At 40.9% G+C, this 18,568-nt stretch overlaps 1 protein-coding gene across 1 annotated transcript in view; it reads left to right on the top strand.

The window, feature by feature from the left end:
• The window catches only part of VEPH1 (ventricular zone expressed PH domain containing 1), a 301,496-nt gene that overhangs the window by 28,939 nt on the left and 253,989 nt on the right, over positions 1–18,568 (top strand). The window contains 2 exon segments of the mRNA XM_066254910.1: positions 9,556–9,743; positions 9,745–9,769. Coding sequence (XP_066111007.1) covers positions 9,556–9,743; positions 9,745–9,769 — 213 coding nt within the window.

Genomic DNA, 18,568 nt, shown 5'->3' with positions numbered 1-18,568 from the left:
TTCTGACCTCTTTTGGGCTTATTTGCCTTTTGTGTTACTCCCTTGGCCATTATAGACCTTAAAAGCCATACTCAGAAGATCGCACTGAGGGGCTTGACTAAGAGTGTAAAATTGGGAATCCACTGTCTAAAGAAGCCTATTAGACTGAGGAAAGAAAGGATTTGATTTGCAGTGGTAGGTGGTTGGAGACTGCGGAGAGTCTAAGTTAGATCTAGGGTGAGACCTCAGGTGGTGGAGGTTAAGGTGATGCCCAGATAAACTACAGACTAAGAGTGAAGTTGAGCATTAGCAGAGAAGATGCGATATCTCTTCATGGTGAGGAAGTTAAGAAGGATGGTGGTGTGTCTCCTTGAGGCAGGCAGAAAGGGGCTGCAGAGGAGTAGGTTATTTACATATTGTAAGAGAGTACTAGTTTTAAGATTGCATGCTGCTAAATTCTGAGATAGTGCCTGCCCAAACAGCTGTGGGCTGTTTTTAACCCCTGGGGTAAGACAGTCCACATAAGTTGCTGGGCTGCATTAGTGTCTGGGTCAGTCCAAGTAAAGGCAAACAGAAAGTAAGAGTCAGGGTGTAAAGGAATGGTAAAGAATGAGTGGTGTTTGAGGAAGTGTGTAACAGTAACCTCTAGAGATTAGGGACTACTGTATGGAGGGGAACTACCGCCTCATTGATTAGGCTTAAATTGTGTACGAAGTAATAAGCCCCTGAAGGTTTTCAAATAGGAAGGATGGGGGTATTGCAGGGTAAGTCTGTGGGGATGACTAAGCCTTGATTTAAGAGACAGGTAATTATTGGTTTAGGGCCTTAGAAACAGACACAGTTACACATTAAACAACGATTTTACATATAAATTATAAAGAAATTTTAAAAAGCATGCTTTCCTTGTTTCAATTAAAATTATATTAGAGATATTTTCTGACAAACAAAGAGACAAAACAGATTGCTTACTCACACAGCTTAATAGACAACTCTGCCTTTTTAAGCTTTTTGAGATGGCAGGGAGTTGTCAGCATAGAGGAAAGGAAGAGAGGAAGCAGATGGATGGACAGCATAAACAACTGGATGGAAAAGAGGGTCAGAATCTGCAGGAGGAAGAGGAGATTGAAGTGCTGGTGGTGGTGCTATGTGGTCAAAGGTATCAAAAAGATTAAAGCCTCTGAGGAGAAGGGAGGGGATGAGGGGGAGAAAGGCACCACTGCTTCAGCCTGTGAGGAGGGAGGAGGGGTCAAAGAAGAGAAAGGCATTTGCAAGTGAATGAGAAAAGGATTCGCAAAGGGTGAAGGCTTTCTGGAGGGAAGAGACTCAAGTGGAAGAGATCTTCAGAGTGACCAGAGAGAGGTCCTGAGAGAGGGGTGCCCCCAGGAGTCAGGCAGGGGGGTCAGGTAGGAGGGGGTGAGAGTTGGGAGTCCACAGAGTAGGAAAGATTAGGAGCAGAGGTTTTAGGTGAGGTTTCTCTGGCCAAAAATGGCCTGCGTGTAGAACAGGTGGCACAGAGATTAAGGACAGGAGCGAAGGTAGAAGAAAGTGTGCATGTAAGGAATTTCTGAGACAATCCCAGTCTGGTGGTAGAAATTATTTAGATCCCGGAGGATGTTAATATCAAAAGTTCCATTTTCGGGCCAGTGGGAGCCATTATCTAGTCTGTACTGAGGCCATGCTGTGTTACAGAAGAAGATTAATTTTTTTGGTTTGAGATCTGAGAGACTGAGTTTGATGAGGTTTTTTAAGAGGCATCCCAAAGGAGCAGTCTCTGAGGGTCAGGACTGAGAGGAGCCCATTATGGGCAGAGAATAGAGAAAGAGAAGAGCATCCTCTGACTCTTTCAACTATTCTTTATACTGTACATGGAAAACGAGAAGACCAATCATCACCAGGAATCTTGCTTTCAAGAGAAAGAGGAGCAACCTGGCTAGGCACCTAGACTTTCAGGTAAGTCCATGTTACAGGCTGCCTGGAGTAAAGACCTCCCAATTAGGGACCTGAGAGGAGAGAGAGTGAGGGTGAGGGATAAATAGGGCCCTACTAGAGATTGGAAAGAGCAGAAATTCCTTACCTTCTGGTCCAGCAGGGCTTTGAGACAGGGTCGGATAGCCTGCCAATCAACCTATGTTCACACAGCCAAATAGAATCAGGGAGTAAGCCCGGGATGAGTTGCTGCTGCCCATTGCTTCCCTGGTAGTAAGTTTGGCTGGTGGAAGGGAGTGTCCAGGCGTCCAGTACCCTGTCCCAGGTTTTGGCACCAAATTTCAGAATTAATTGGAGTCCAAAAAGACCAGTGTAACAGGCTTTATTGAAAGCAGACCTGCCAGGCTGTCTTGTAAGGGAGAGTGGTGCCAGGCACAGGCTAGGACCGTGCTTTTTAAGGATTAGGGGAGGGTAGTAGAAAGGGTAGTGGGGCATCATCTGATTGGTTGCTGGACAAAGAATGGTCTTTTATGGAAGTTTGAGTATGTTTAACTTCTATCAGTTTTCAATCATCCAGGACTTCTCGGCCTGTGAAGTCAGACATTCCTTTGTGGTTGATCATCTGCCCCCAGCCCTAAAATAAGACTTATTGGCATGGTTAAAGAAATGAAACCTAAAAATATACAATACAAAAGGTATAGATATCATCTTTCCAGAAATCCCATAAGAATAATCCAAAAAATTATCAAAATTGAGAGTGGAGCTAAAAATCTGGGTGCAAAATAAACATTTTAAAAAATCAAACCTCTAGGCTGATTTAATCAGTAATAACTAAAAGTTCTAATGAGAAAAAAAACATATATTTTGTTAACAACACCAGCAAAGACATAAAATACACTAGGAACACTTTATAAAAACTTGTGAAGCTTAGATGAATAAAATGACTCAAAAGAGATGAAACAAGAATTGCAAAAGAATTGAGAGATGAAACAAGCAAAGAGAAAAGACAGCCTTAAAGTAGAACCTGATTTATATAAAACAATTACTAGGAAATTAATTATTCAATATCAGATGGTGGGAGAATTAGATTAGCTATTCAGAATACAATCTACATATTTGCTTAGTCCCATAAATACCAGATAGATCTAAAGGTAAAGTGAATAGTTAAGAGATTAATTTATAAAATATCAAGTGTTAAATATTTTGACACATTTTTTAATCTAGAGAAAATGCAGATGAATTTTTATTAAAACATTGATAAGAAAATATAAAATCAAAAAAGAAAAACTACCATAGGAATTACAGAGAAGAAAAGAAGTTCTCTAAATGACCACTTGCATGTGCCTGGAGTGCCTCTGCCAAATAGTGAGAAGTTGGTAAGGCTGGTTTTCCTTGGTAAATGGAACTGGGGTAACAATTATAAATATCAATGCACCTAATATAGAAGCACCTAAAAATATAAAGCTGATTTTGATGGAGATAAAGGGTGAGATCAACAACAATACTATAATAGTAAGGGATTTCAATACTCTACTAATAGCACTGAATAGATCCTCAAGAATAAAAATTAACAAAGAAACAGCAGACATAAAGGACCCACTACATCAACTGGATTTAATAGATATCTTTAAAACCTTTCACCATAAAGCAGCAGAAAATACTTTCTTTTCAAGTGTTCACGGGACATTCTCTAGGATAGACCATATGTTAGAACACAAAATGAGTCTCAAAAAAAAAGATTGAAATCATATCAAGCATCTTCTCTGACCACAGTGGCATAAAACTAGAAATCAACTATAGTAGAAAAACTGAAAAACAATCAAACACTTGGAAACTAAATATCATGTTATTAAATAACAAATGGGTTAACAATGAGATCAAGGATTTCCTTGAAATAAATGAAAATGAACATACAACAACTCAAAATTTATAGGACACAGCAAAAGCAGTCCTGAGAGGGATGTTCATAGCATTACAGGCATACCTGGTTATATTTCCCTGTTTGAGTGCTTCTTTTATCATTATGTAATGACTTACCTTATCTCTTTGTTTTAAAGTCTGTTTTGTCGGACTTTATTGTTATTGCTACCCCAGCTTTTTTTTTTCATTTCCATTTGCATAAAATATTTTTTTCCATCCCTTTACCTTTAGTCTATGTATATCTTTTGTTTTGAGGTGGGTCTCTTGTAGACAGCAAATGTATGGGTCCTGTTTTCTTATCCACGCAAGTACCCTATGTCTTTTGATTGGAGCATTTAATCCATTTACATTTAATGTTATTATAGATATGTTGTTGTTTATTGCCATTTTATTCTTTAAATCTACATTCTTCTTTTACTAGATCCCCCCCTTTGTTCTATTTACAGCAGGCAGGCCCCTTAGCATTTCTTGTAGCATTGGTTTGGTTGTAATGAATTCCTTGAGATTTTTTTGTTGTTGTTGTCTGGGAAGCTTTTAATTTCTCCTCCTATTTTAAAAGATAGCCTTGCTGGATAAGAAAGTCTTGGTTGTAGGTTCTTGTTTTGCATTTCTTTGAATATTTCTTGCCATTCCCTTATGGCCTCAAGTATCTCTGTTGAGAAGTCAGATGTCATCCTTATGGGTCTCCTTTGTAGGTGATTGACTGCTTTTCTCTTGTAGCTTTTAGTATTTTTTCTTTATCTCTTTGCTTTGGTATTTTAATTATGATGTGTCTTGGTGTAGATCTCTTTGGGTTCCATTTTAAGGTGATTCTCTGTGCTTCTTTAACTTGTGTGACTTTTCCCTGCATCAATTTAGGGAAGTTTTCAGCTATGATTTCTTCAATCATGTTCTCTATCTCTTGTTCTTTCTCTTCTCCTTCAAGAACCTCTATTTATGTGGATGTTGTCTCTCTTCATGTTGTCACAGAGCTCTCTTAGAGTTTCCTCAGACTTTTTGATCCTCTTTTCTTTTTGCTGTTCTGCTTTTGTGCTTCCACGTATCTTTTTTTCTCTAAATCTCTGATTTGATCCTGTGCTTCATCCAGCCTGATTTTAATTCCTTCTATTGTAGTCTTCATTTCTGATATTGTATTTGTCATTTCTTTGTGATACTCTTTTATGATTTTAATGTCCTTTTGATGACAGCTATCTCTTTGTTTAGGTGCTTGTTTTGTCCACCTATTGTTGCTCTAAGATCATTAAGCATTGTAATAATCATTATTCTAAACTCTGCATTTGGTATCTTCTTTATTTCCATTTCATTCAGTTCACTTTCTGGGGACTTCTCTTGTTGATTCATTTGAATTGCACTTCTCTTTCTTCCTATTTTGCCTTTGTATAGATCAGATACCACTCTAACTATGGTTGTTAGGTCCTCAGCTGATACTCTCTGTATCTGGCTGCTGATTGTACCATCCCTAGACCTTCCTGGCAGAACCTGGTACAGACCTGTCAGGGTCACTGCTTTTGACTGGCCCTTAGCAGCCTTATTGGAGCTACAGGCAATCCAGAATTTATGACTGCCTTTGCTGGGCCCTGATGCCATTGTAACCATCAGCTTCACTCCTAGGCTGGCTTTTATCTACTCTTGGCCAGTGTTTGTAGCCTCTCTATTCTTTATGTGAGGTCTTTATTCTGGCCCCCCTCTGTCTCCACCTCCTCAGGCACTTGGGCACCAGCACGGGCTCACAGGCCACAGCTTCAGTTGCTCTATGGGTCCGTGGAACTCTTTGCCTCACTGAGCTCCACCTCTCATGGGCTTCTATGCTGCCTGTCGGGGCACTGCTCCTGTGGGAATGTGGGATGCCTCTCTGGGCTCTACTCCTCACTTTCTCAAGGCCCTTTGTGGGTATGTGGGCTGTTCTTCAGTCTCTGCCCCACAAAGGTGCATGGAAGACTCTCCAGGCTTCACCCCTTGCTGGCTTTGTGCGGACTGCCTGGCCCTGCTCACCATGAGCTCAAGGCACCCCTCTCTAGGCTCCACCTACCACTGGCATGTGGGATGTTTCACCTGCTGGGTTCCGTCCTTGTAAGCAAGTGGGAGGCATCTCTAGCTACATCCTCCATGGGTGCCACACAGGCTGACTTGATGGGCTCTGCCTCTGACTGCTGCATGGGCCAAACACCACAGCCATCTCCACAGCCAGGCCCTCCCACCCTTTGGAGGGTACTCAGCAGGTTGGGGGGGCATTTTCCCAGATCTTGGAACTCATATCCTGTGTCCTTGATGTGCCCCCTGCTTCTAAGTGTCTCTCTGCACTGACTGGAACAGAAAAGCCTCTGGTGGGTGGGGTAATTGCTTCCCTTTGCTGGCTAGGTTCTCCAAGAAAGAATGGGCACTTTTGGTTTGGGGAGTGACACAGTGCAGGGGTCAGGGTGGCTGTTCCCCATAGTCTCTCCTTGTGCCCCCGAGACCCCTCTTTTATCTCAACTCGAGTCCTCTCATTGCTCCCCACTCCCAGAACCCCAGGTAAGTGATTGTGAATTAGGTTTTCTGTGTGATCTCTTTAAGATAGAGCCTGGGCCTGAGAGTTCTGTCTCCTTCTCGCAAACAGTAACCCGACTCTTCTTTCAGCTAACTACTGTCTGTACACCTCCTCTAGTTTCTGGGTCTTCATGCTGGGGCTCCAGTCCTAGGGCTGAGGGTCCACAACTCTGCCAGAAACCCACCCACTGTGAAAGACCCTTTGGGATGCTGCTCACTCCTGGGAGTGGGGCAGCCCTTTTCTGCATTTCTGCCTTTTCTACCAGCTCAGTGTGATTCTTTGGGTGATGCTTGAGTTTAGACTCCTTAGTTTAGTCCAAAGTTGATTTTTCAAGATGATTGTTCCTAAGTTAAGTTGTAATCCACTTTGGTTCTGGGAGGTGGGGGTTGTAACATCTGCCTACACTGTTGTCATTTTCCCTCCTTAAAAGGAGATTTATTATGAGGAGTTAGTTTATGCAATATAGAGGCTTTGAAGTCCCACAATCTGCTGTCTGCCAGCTGGAGACCCAGAAAAGCTGGTGATATCATTCAGTCTCCAGTTTGTCTTGAGTAAGTTTTTCCATAAGACACTAGTAATTCCCAGTGGGCTGGAGTACTACACTTTTGAATTTTTGTACCATGTCCATGAATTTTATTTTCAGAAATTAATAACAATTTAAGCTTCTAATTTAAAAAGAGAAAAACAATAAAACTCCAAAATATTAACAGATTCAACTATCTAAAAACTTAGCATGTCAATATATAACAGCAAAAAAAAGTAAAAATATTGATACTTGGAGACACATTCACAAGCAATATGCCAAATGTTGACTTAATATCTTTTTTTTTTTGTATTTTTCCAAAGCTGGAAACGGGGAGAGACAGAAAGACTCCCGCATGCGCCCGACCAGGATCCACCCAGCATGCCCACCAGGGGTGATGCTCTGCCCACCAGGGGGTGATGCTCTGCCCCTCCGGGGCGTTGCTCTGCCTCAACCAGAGCCACTCTAGCGCCTGGGGCAGAGGCCAAGGAGCCATCCCCAGCGCCCAGGCCATCTTTGCTCCAATGGAGCCTTGGCTGCAGGAGGGGAAGAGAGAGACAGAGAGGAAGGAGGGAGGGGGTGGAGAAGCAAATGGGCGCCTCTCCTATGTGCCCTGGCTGGGAATCAAACCCGGGTCCCCCGCACACCAGGCTGACGCTCTACCGCTGAGCCAACCAGCCAGGGCCTTGACTTAATATCTTTAATAGAAAAAGATATTGCACCAAGGGAGAGCCATCCCCTGGGAGAGCCCACCCCCCAAAAATGAAGTCATCCAAGGAAAAATGGACATAATATGCAGTGGGCAATTCCAAAGGAGGAAATACACATGGCCAATGAACATGACAAAAATATTCAACTTCCCTTCTGATCAAGGAAATTCCAAGTAAAACAGCAATGAGATACTGTTTTTCACTGATCTCATTAACAAAGCTTTAAAATATTTTGTTCTTGCAAAAGTATAATAGTCAAAGCATGTTTTCACTCAGCTGATAGGAGTAAAAATCAGTAGGACCTTTCTGGAAAATAGTTTGGCAGAATATATTGTGAGCTTTTAAAATGTTTCTGTTGAGCCTGACCAGGTGTTGACTCAGTGAATAGAGCATCAGACTAGGACATGAAGGACCTAGGTTCAAAATCCTGAGGTTATTTGCTTGAGCACAGGCTCATCCAGCTTGAGTGTGGGCTCACCAGCTTGACCATGGGTCCCTGGCTTGAGCATGGGATCATAGGCATGACCCCATGGTCACTGGCTTGAGCCTAAAGGTCACTGGCTTGAAGCCCAATGTCGCTGGTTTAAGCAACGGGTGACTCAGTTTTCTGTAGCCCCCAGACAAGGTACATATGAACAACACATATGAGAAAACAATCAATGAACAACTAAACTGTCACAATGAAGAATTAATGCTTGACATCTCTCTCCCTTTCTGTCTGTCCCTATCTCTTCCTCTCTCTGACTCTCTCTCTCTCTCTCTCTCTCTCTCTCTCTCTCTCTGTCAAAAAAAATGTTCCTGTCAGCCCTGGCTGGTGATTAAGAGGTAGAGTGTTGGCCCAGCATATAGATGTACCAGATTTGATTCCTGGTCAGGGCACACAGGAGAAATGACCATCTGCTTCTCCCCATGCTCTCTCTCTCTTCCTCCCTACAGCCAGTGGCTCAATTGGTTTGAGCATGGTCCAGGTGTTAAGTATAGCTCCCTTGCAGAGCATCAACCCCAAGCACTAAAAATAGTTTGGTATTCAAGTATCAGTCCAAGATGAGGTTGCCAGGTGGATCCTTGTCAAGACGCATGCAGGAGTCTATGTCAGGATCTCCCCTCCTCTCACCTAAAAAAATAATGTTCCTGTCCTTTGATTCAGAAATGTTTACTTGTGGAGAATCTCAGCTCAAAGTAACTTACAGTGCAGAGATGGTTCCTGCAGCATTACTTATAACAGTATAAAAAGGCTGTTGGTGCTGGAGCTGGAGGTAGGATAGAGAGCTAGTCATTTTCTGTCTGACAGCACATGCTTGTGTAAGAACCCAAGTGTTTCCCTGCTCCATTATGCTTGCCATATTATCAGTTCACCATGTGGAGTTCACTGAGGCCAGTTTCCAAATGAAAGCAATGTGCCTATTTTCTACATTTAGATGCTTTGAAGGGTCACATCATCTCTCAATAAAGACGATTAGGAATCTGAGGGAAAATTTAAATAGAGGAATGAAGCGAAATTGAGTTGGGGAAAGTTAAAATCTAAATTGAAAAAGGAATATGAAATGATGTGTTGTTTTGTGTATATAGAAAGAAAGCTTATGAGGAGAAATTGGAAGGTAACTTGAATCAGTTCACAAAAGTTACTGAAATGCCGGAGGGAAAAAATAATAATAATGAACTTAGAAACTGAAATAGCCTGAAGGATAGATTGACTTAAAGTGAATAATTAAGCTATTTTGGCCTATCACTGCTCCCGTCTGTGCGTTGATGACAGCAGGGACTGACTCCAGCTCAGTACATTTCCTGCTCTGCTGCTTCCACAAGAGTCCCATTGTGCAAGCAGGCCTTTATAGTACTGGACTTTACCACCTCACCTCCTAGCCACACAGTGTGGCATACCTGATTGCTAAGTGACTTTGTATGTTCTCTGGCCTTTGAAGGATAACTTTCCAGAGTATTATTTAACATGAAGGTTTTCTTCCAAATAGGATTACCAAACCAATAACAATGACCAGGCAGTAGTTGAAATCTGCATCACAAGAATCACGACAGCCATCAGAGGGACAGAATCCATCGAAAATCATGCAAAGGCCCTCGTGGGGCTCTGGGACTCCTGCTTGGAATACAAACTGAGACCCTCTGGGAAAGATGAAGACACTCCCCATGCCAAAATCGCCTGATATCATGAGTTGCATTTTACAGGTATGTTGGTGTTCAACAGCACACTATTTGATACTGGCTTAGTGGTGTAGATGAACACATGATGTCTCTGAACCAACAGCCAATGTTTCTTTGGTGTTTGGATAAGATACCACAAACCATCAATGGCTAAGACAGACAGGCTGGTCATTAATAAACTGAGAAGGTTCTAGCAAGCCCCTACTATATGCAAGATGCACTGTAAGCAGTTCAGAGGAAAACCACAGCAAATATTAATTTGTTTGTAAAAATGAGACATGTACATTATAAAAAGCTAACAGTAAAGCAATATGTGCCAAGATTCAGATGAGGAATATTGGAAAATGCAAAAAAGGAGACCTCTTTCATCCAAGGTGAACAATAAGGGAGTGCAGTCTGAACTGAGTGGCAATGAGCTTAATATATGTGGAGAGAATTAACTTGGTCATTTTTAAGTGTGTTTCTGTATGCATCATGAATTCTCCATAATGATAATATTTGCCTGTTCTGATCATGTTTGAATTTTTTTCTCTGGCATAAACATCAATTTGCAGTTTTGGCTCAGCCACAAAACAATTATGTAAGATTGAAATGTTGGGCAAGACACTTAACTTACTAACCCATAATTTCCTCCCTGTAAAATGCAGATGAAGAAACATTGCCCATGACAAATTTTACTAACCACTGATGTTGATAGATATTTCTTTAAAAACAATTCTGTGATCAAAAAAGTTGGTAAACACTGAATTTAATATTTCCCTTGCTTCATACTATATTAAAGTTTCTGGAAAGTCTTGCAATCAAAAAAGCTGGTTAACTTTTTAGTACAGCATTTTTCACTCTGATTTGACCATGAAACTTTCTCCCCCGGAACCCAGCCCCATCACAGTATGTATGAATAGCCTTGAGAACTATGGTTCCCCTAAGCACAATTCAGGAAATTCTGGTTATGTTCAAGTGTCTAGCACAATGTGTGGCAGCCATTAGTTTCATTTCTTCTTCTTTTATTTTTTTCACAGTTGTCTATGCTTAACTGCAAGCATATTTCATATTTCATATCCAGTCCAGGGACTGGTCAACTGAATGAAAGACTCTACACTCACTATCACACTGTTTTTTTTGTTTTTGTTTTGTTTTGTTTTTCATCCCTAGGATTAGGGATGGGAGGGAGGAAATGGGGATTTCAGCAAAATTAATGAGAGGTTAATGCTGCTTATGTTATGTTTATAACAACAAAGACCTAATATGTCTGTTCTTCATTGGTTATGTTGAATACCTTATTGATATACATCAGAAACAGATTATTTTACTGCAAAGTGCTACTCCACGAAATTCAGATGGGAACTCATACATCAACTGTACTCTTCAGCTCCCACTGAAATTTCGAAACCACTGGTCTAGACTCTAGAACCATGCCATCCAGCAGAAACAGAATGCAGGCCACCAGCAAGAGCCACCTACGTCACTGGAAATTTTCTAGTAGCCACGTTAAAGAGAAGTACAAAAAAACAAGTGAAACTGATTTGAGAATATATTTTTCTTAATTCTATAGATATAAAATATTATTATTTCAGCATGTAATCAATATAAATATTAATGAGCTATTTTACTTTTTTTAATGCTAAGTCTTATAAATCTGGCAGATGTTTTAGCATCTCCTACTTTGGAGTACTCATGTCCCAATAGAGCCCGAGCTCTAAGTTGATCAGTGTCCCTGATTCAACTTCCCCGTGCTGTGGGACACTTCTGCTTAACAGCAGGGCTGGTGGCCTTTTTGAGGAGGCTGTGAAGATGCTACTAATCAGTGCTGACTCTAACTGCCACCGAAGGAAAGACACAACGGACACACAAGTTAGTTGCCAGAATCACACAGGCAGTTTATTACTCACAGGTCCTATGGCGTGCCTGGGGACAGCTTAAGGGGACCCTGTTGGCGTGCTCCTCTGGGCTATCCTTGATCAGAGTGGCGTGGAGACAGTCCACGTTCAACATTGGAATCTGGACAACTACTGGGGGGGGGGGGAGGGCAGATCTTAGCTTTAGTACCTTTTCTGGCAGGTGTCAATTTACAGGATTATCACCTCAAACCACCTTTTTGGGAGTTCCTCACAGGGAGCCCTTTTTATGGTTATCTACTAAAATGTCACATCAAACCACTTTTAAGGTGTTCCTAGAGAAGCTTCTTGTTTATGTTAACCTACAGAGTTATGACATCAAGCAACTTCTTATCTATATGTAACTTCACACAGACACTAACTGGGGCCTGTGTGAAAGGCAGAGCCTGCCTATCATGTCTGTACACACTGGATCAATTCCTATCCAGATGGCATAACTTTATTTACTTTCCTTAATTGCCTTTAATATTATATCATAATTATTTCTATATATTTTCCATATTTTTCTATATTTCTATATATTTAATTGCTATAACATTATACTACTGCAACAACTCATCCTTCAGGGGCTTGTAGCCTCATGTGGGTAGTGGCTGCTGTGCTGGGAGAGTTCCAGAAAGTCAAGAAGGTTTTCCTGGATGGAGGTTGTATTTGGAAAGGTTTATGGACAATAAGCAGGAATGCCATCAAATAGAAAGTATGCAGTGAGAGGACATTCCAAGCAGAAAAAACATCTTGTGCAGAAATTCAGGTTTGTGAAATAAGACCAAGGTTAGAAAAACACACTGCCCTTGCAAAATGCCCTGAATTCTGTTACAAAGGGATGTTTCATTCTGGGTAAGTTGGGAGTGGGGTGGAAGAGAAGAAAGCTAATGCTTTTGAGAAATAGAAATGCTAAACTTACTGCTGTCAATGACTCAGTGCCTCAGGGTAAATGAGTTTGTAAGATTGTCAAGAGTAGGACCTTGAGGACAAGCGCTGATATTTTGATAAAAGAGAAAAGGGCAAAGGGATAAACATCTTGGTTGAGAGGGACAAGAGAAACCAGCCTGTAGAAGCAGTGTGAGCACAGGGTATCCTTATGGTACTCTCTGAGGAGGCAGAAGATATTATTATGGAAGGCAGGAAGCCCTTTCAGCAAAGATCAGTGATTCATTGCCGTGCTCCCCCTACCCCACCCCCGGCCATGTGATCCCAGAAAGTCAACCTCAGGAACCAATGGCAAGGCTGTAGTCATAGCACTGGAATTTAGCCTTCATAGAATTTTAAAAAGAACTTTTGGGCATACAGTAAATACTAAAATGATGTTTTTTATCTTGCTTGTAATTTGGGTTCTTGTGGAAACCATGTATAAATATAGATGGCTCATATTCTTTTCTTTCAGTTAGATCAACTTTCAAAAGACAACCTTAAAATTTTTGGCTTGCACAATGACAACAAAAAAAGAGTGAATTCCTGTCCACCCACCCACCTCCTCATATAAGCCATCCTGGCATCAGGAAGGACCACCAGCCTTTCTATGTCCTTGGCCATTTCACTTGATGTCTTTTTCTAGCCTGTCATTTCAAGCTTAAATATGTTCACTCACACAAAGACACTTTTTGTCTTATTTTGTCCAAAATTGCCTTTCTCAACCTATATTCCAACCTATCCCAAGGGGCCATTCTTATTCCTCTTTTAAAGAGTAATTATACAAGGTAGGCAAGAGTAGGTTTCTAGTTGTACAAATAAATAATACAATAATTAATAAATAGTAGTACAAGAATAAACTGTTTTGTGTACTCATACCTGTAAACCTACTTTTGCCTAGCCCTGTATTGAATCCTTTCTTTTCTTGGTTCCTAAATTTATGAACTTGCCACATTAACGTTAATATAATACAAAATTCTAGAATTCACCTTCTAGACATTCCTCCACATAAAATCAGCCAGGTGTGCAACATACACTTCTCAGTTCTGCTTTTTCTTGCCTTGGATGATACGCCTTTACCCACCCACACCAAGTCCTTAGACAAGTCTCTCAACCTGTCGTCTGGGAAACAAAGGAGGAATCAGATCACCTTCCTGCTTGAAATTCTGGTTCCCTTAGGAGATGCGGAGAGGTTTTAGAATAGCAAAGAGCTTTAGAGCTGAAGGCCTCAGAGGCAGATGCTCTTGGTCTTACATAAATGAGAAAATACTCTCTTCAAGACTCTGTTCTGCCGACTGTAAAAATAACAGATGTTGCTCATGAAGAGCATCTTTTATCATAAAAGTGATATCCCTGTGTGGTCTAGCCACTATCCAGAAATACCTGTTTCAAACCACAGCTTCCTCTGACCAGTTCTTTATACGAAGTTGGCCAATACCTATGTCTTTACTCCTGGAAAAATCATGAAGGGGAAGGTACCCTCCACAAGATACATTACATTCTAGGATAAATCCAAACCTGGAGAGGCTTGAAAAAAAATTAAAATGGCCTCAAGGAGTTTGAAATAATTGACATAACTGATGTACTAGAATGAAATTCTAGAGCAGTTACAGCCTCTTCCCCAACCAAATCACTAAATAGAGCAGTTGTCAAGTAAGCTTGCATCTCTTTCTCCTCTCTGCTCACACTGTTGATAACCCCTGTGAAGGGAAAGATTTCCCAAGGGGGTTATCTTGAGGTAGAAATAGGAATAATCACCAAATTCACTGTTGGAAAATCAGAAAGTGAAAGTATCTGTTTTTCCTCTTCAGAAGGACCTCACTATCCATTCTCTTTGATTCCACAGTTTAGTTTTCTTATTTCTTCTTCCCCAGTTAATATTGTATAAAGATACAACATCTTTCCCTGATTGGCATCACATGCAAAGTGCCTTGAACAGTTTTGAGAGCATTTTCAATGCAAGTCTTAGAAGCAGGGCTGGTTATGTTGGTTTAGAAGTTCATGCAATAGGCAGCTCCAGCTCCGTCATTTACTGGCAGAGTAATTTTGAGCAAAATAATCCTTTTGTGCCTTCATTTTGACATCTGTAAAATGCAGGTGATGAGAGTAGTTGTCTCATAAGTCTGTCGTGAGCATTAAATGAATAGACATTTTAAAAACAGACAACATCTTTAAGACACAGAATGTGCTGCATGAGTATGGACTCTGATTGGTGTCATCCTTTGTGTTATCTGCAGAGACCCTAACATAGCACTCAATACTTTCTAATGGGCTGTTAATTTAATTATTTGTTACAACCATGTTCATATGCTTATCTCCCCCTCCCCAAAATATATGCTCTGTTTTACTCACTAATGTGGTCCCAGCACCTAGAGCAGGTGAATGGCACACACCAGGTGCTCAAAATGATATTTAATGAATGAATGAATGAACAAATAAATAGTTCAAAAGATGTGACTGTTTTCTGGCTTCCACACTAGCTACCCTCTCTCAAAGGGTCCAAAGTATTTACATGTCAATCAATGCACATAAGACAGTGCCATGAAATGAATGGAGTCTGGGACTCAGAGGTGGATTAAGGTTGTTTGAGGCCCTGGGTGCAGAAAAAATTATTGGACCCCTTTACATTAGAAAAAAATGTCAAGGTGGGGTTTTGTGGGGCCCTTCAGAAGTCGGGGCCCTTCAGAAGTTGGGGCCCAGGGCGCATAGCTGGTGCCCCTGCCGTTAAGCCCGCCTCTGCTGGGACACAGTCCTGAGCTCCTGAGATTCACTCTTTTATTTATTACACATCAGAAAATATATCGGGAAAACTCAGACGTGTGCGCCATGTAGATTTCATATATTGCCATGCTACTAAGAACCAGACGTTTTATGTGTAAATCCAAATTTAATTTGATTATCTGATCAATAATGCCAGATGAATAACCATAAAATAAATACTTTGTTAAGTGATATTTACTATTTCTTGAGACTATGCTTTCATGGTTCTTAAGTTTGAGGCTGGAGAGCCAAAGAACTTTTTAGCTGCTATCATCTCAGATAAATATCTTTCCTACTTAGCTTTATTCTTTTCAATTTTGAAACACTAGGAAATGTTCCCAAAGTACATTTTCAAAAGTAAAATCACCACCAAAAGCTCAAATGGGTGCTAATCTAGTTAAGAAATATAATTCTTGGCATCTGTAGAACAAAGCCCTCTTGTCTTGCTTCTCCAGCTAGATATAACTATCCCCAGGAACACAGTTTTATTTCTTCCTTGTACTTCACTGAGTTTGTTCCCTGAGTACTGGGCAGTGAGTCATGGGTAAGACGATACTCATGGTCACGTCTGCACAGAGGGTCAAGATCTATCACAGGTTCTGGCATTAGCAGCCGCTGCTAAAGTGGTTTATTTGTACGGGTTTTCACAGGCCTTTCTTGGCATGTGTGCCATTAGCATTCCTGTGATCTAAGGAATCCTGGTGATAAAACAATATCATGGGCCTGACATCTACTGCATTAGCAACTCCTTTGTTTCACTTGAGATGGAAGCTCAGCCACCGGAAGGAGGTTGTACAGTACCTGTCAGGTCCTAGGGCTCCTGTTTGTCCAGTCTTATTGTGGACCACGCACCCCCTCACTCGTATCCTGTTGCTGTCAGCAGTGCTTGTGGCTTCTTAATACACTAGGAACCATCTAGACCAGGGGTCTCAAACTCAACTCAGCATGTGGGCCGCAGAGCAAGATCACAGCCATTTGGCGGGCCGCACTAGGTCTACAAAAGGCAACTGTTACGCAACACTTTTCTCACTGCAGTTGAAAACAAAAAAAAAATCAGTACAACAAGCACAATCGTACATGCAGTTTACTCAGTGTCACAAAATGACCAGAAACTGTAGTTCGCATCACAACTGCTGTTAACTAAGCTAATATCTAGCTAGGATGCTAGAGAAATGAAAAATACAAGTAGGCCCCTAGGCTTACTTAATTTTATCCAAAATATTTTGAACTTCGTGGATTAGTCTGTGGGCCGCACAAAATTGTTCGGCGGGCCGAATGCGGCCCGCGGGCCGCAAGTTTGAGACCCCTGATCTAGACACTGTTTAGAGATTATGAGCCTTTAGTCACAATTCCTTAGTGTTTATATGAACTACTTGCTCATTGCTTAATGTTTCCCTTCTCCTATTATTTAAGAAATTTTCAAATGTCCCATTTGGGAGGAAAATAGAAAAATTAAGTGTGTTAAAGGTTTTTGTTTTTGTTTTAAGTAATGACATTATTCATTTTTAGGGGATTTTATACATTTCGCTTGGAACTACACTTTAAAGATTTTACTAGCTGCCCACTGTTTTTCTCAAGAACATCTAGAAATGTGGTAAAAAGAATATGATCAGATTGGCTAAGACAACCTGTTATTTCATTGCTGTTGGCAAGTGTTAGTTCACATTCAAGGTGCAAAAACATTAGGTGCTGGGAATACTGATTTTTATTGACCTTTTGCTGTGCCTAAGTCCATAATTATTTGGAAACAACTGAGTTGTACTTCTGAATGCCACTACTTGTGGTTTCTTAGCAAGTTACAGGTAAAATGTCCTCTAATGGAAGATGTGAACCTCTCTAGCTGCAAGTTATTCTTGGCTAAGTACTCCAGTGATAAAGTAAACTTGGGTCTGAAGTTCATTGTAGGAAAGCTCCGAGAATTGTTTGTGTTCTACTCTCAAAATGAGGGTTGTGACCTGCCATCACAGGGACAAAGATGTGTCATCCAAAAGCTAATTTAACAAAAGTCTACATATAATGGAGAAAGTGGCTGTCCATAGGGACAACCCAAGAGATTGTATAGATAAGATTGAGAAGTTTAGAAAACATCCAATGCTCTAAGGTAATATGAATATAACCTCAAGGAAGCAGGGATAGAATATAATTATAATTGAGAAAATGGACACATGAATTAGCCCTTCCTAAACACTATGTGTCTGAAGAGTAAATCAATGAAAGAAGATGCTCAGTGTGGGATCGTTATTTTGACACATTTATCCAGCTCTGCCTTGGGGGTAGAGATGGAATCTGATGAACAGGAAAGTTCTAATCACTAGAGATGGCAACTTTAGTGGTAGTTCAGAAGTGTTATTTTAATTAGGTTTCCCATGGCCTAGATGAAATGTAATATCAGGATTTTTCTTTGCTCTGATATGATCTTATGCCCATCAGTGAAATGTCTGGTTAGTAATCTGGTTTGTAATACCCTAATGTGAAAGGGACATCCTAGGTGTGGCCTGGGAGATATCCTCACTGTGGATGAGTACATTGGCCTGACTGATTATTCACCAGGATTTTGGAGATTTCTTGATGTAAGTTAGCCTCAGTGGATCCAAAAATTTCTGTGGCTGACCAAACACACACCCAGACTTCCAAAGTCAAAGAGAGGAGAGCAGCCAGCCTGTCAGGGAGGCCTGTTAGCTCATCATATCAGTAATAGCCTAGTCCAATCAGTCTCAATTATATTCGCCAAGAGGGGAGACATTAGATAAAGGTAAAAAGCCTAGAATCAAAGAAATAAGACAGCAGGCCATAGTTATACACTGTTAGGAACTCTAAGAAGTTAGGCAGAGACCTAGTAAGTGAAACTGCTATATAACCATGATTTGTCACCAAGAAATAGGGTCAGGACTTTTAATATGGCTGATTTAATAGTGGAATGTCACATTAAAGTTGTTGAATATCTATTTTCTCTACTCAGAAGTCAGATTGACCCTTGAGTCTGGGAAATGAGTGAAACTACAAGAATGGATTAAGGGTTTATTGGGTATACTTTTGTTTCTAGGGGCTAGAAGGTGAAAAATTCCTAAACACAAGAGACTTAACTGGCTCACAAAAAAAATTAGGGATAGAACTGGCCTAAGGCACAGCCTAATGCATGAGACTCAGATGATATCACCAGGGCCTGGTTTTTCTCAACTTATATCTCAGATCAATCAATATTGCCTTGAATCTCAAACAAATTCTTTCTTCAGTCACAGGATGGCAGCAGCTACACCAT

Source organism: Saccopteryx bilineata, chromosome 2 (assembly GCF_036850765.1).
Source record: "Saccopteryx bilineata isolate mSacBil1 chromosome 2, mSacBil1_pri_phased_curated, whole genome shotgun sequence".
Lineage (NCBI taxonomy): Eukaryota > Metazoa > Chordata > Mammalia > Chiroptera > Emballonuridae > Saccopteryx > Saccopteryx bilineata.
The sequence above is the reverse complement of the archived record's forward strand: the minus strand, read 5'-3'. Positions and strand labels throughout refer to the sequence as shown.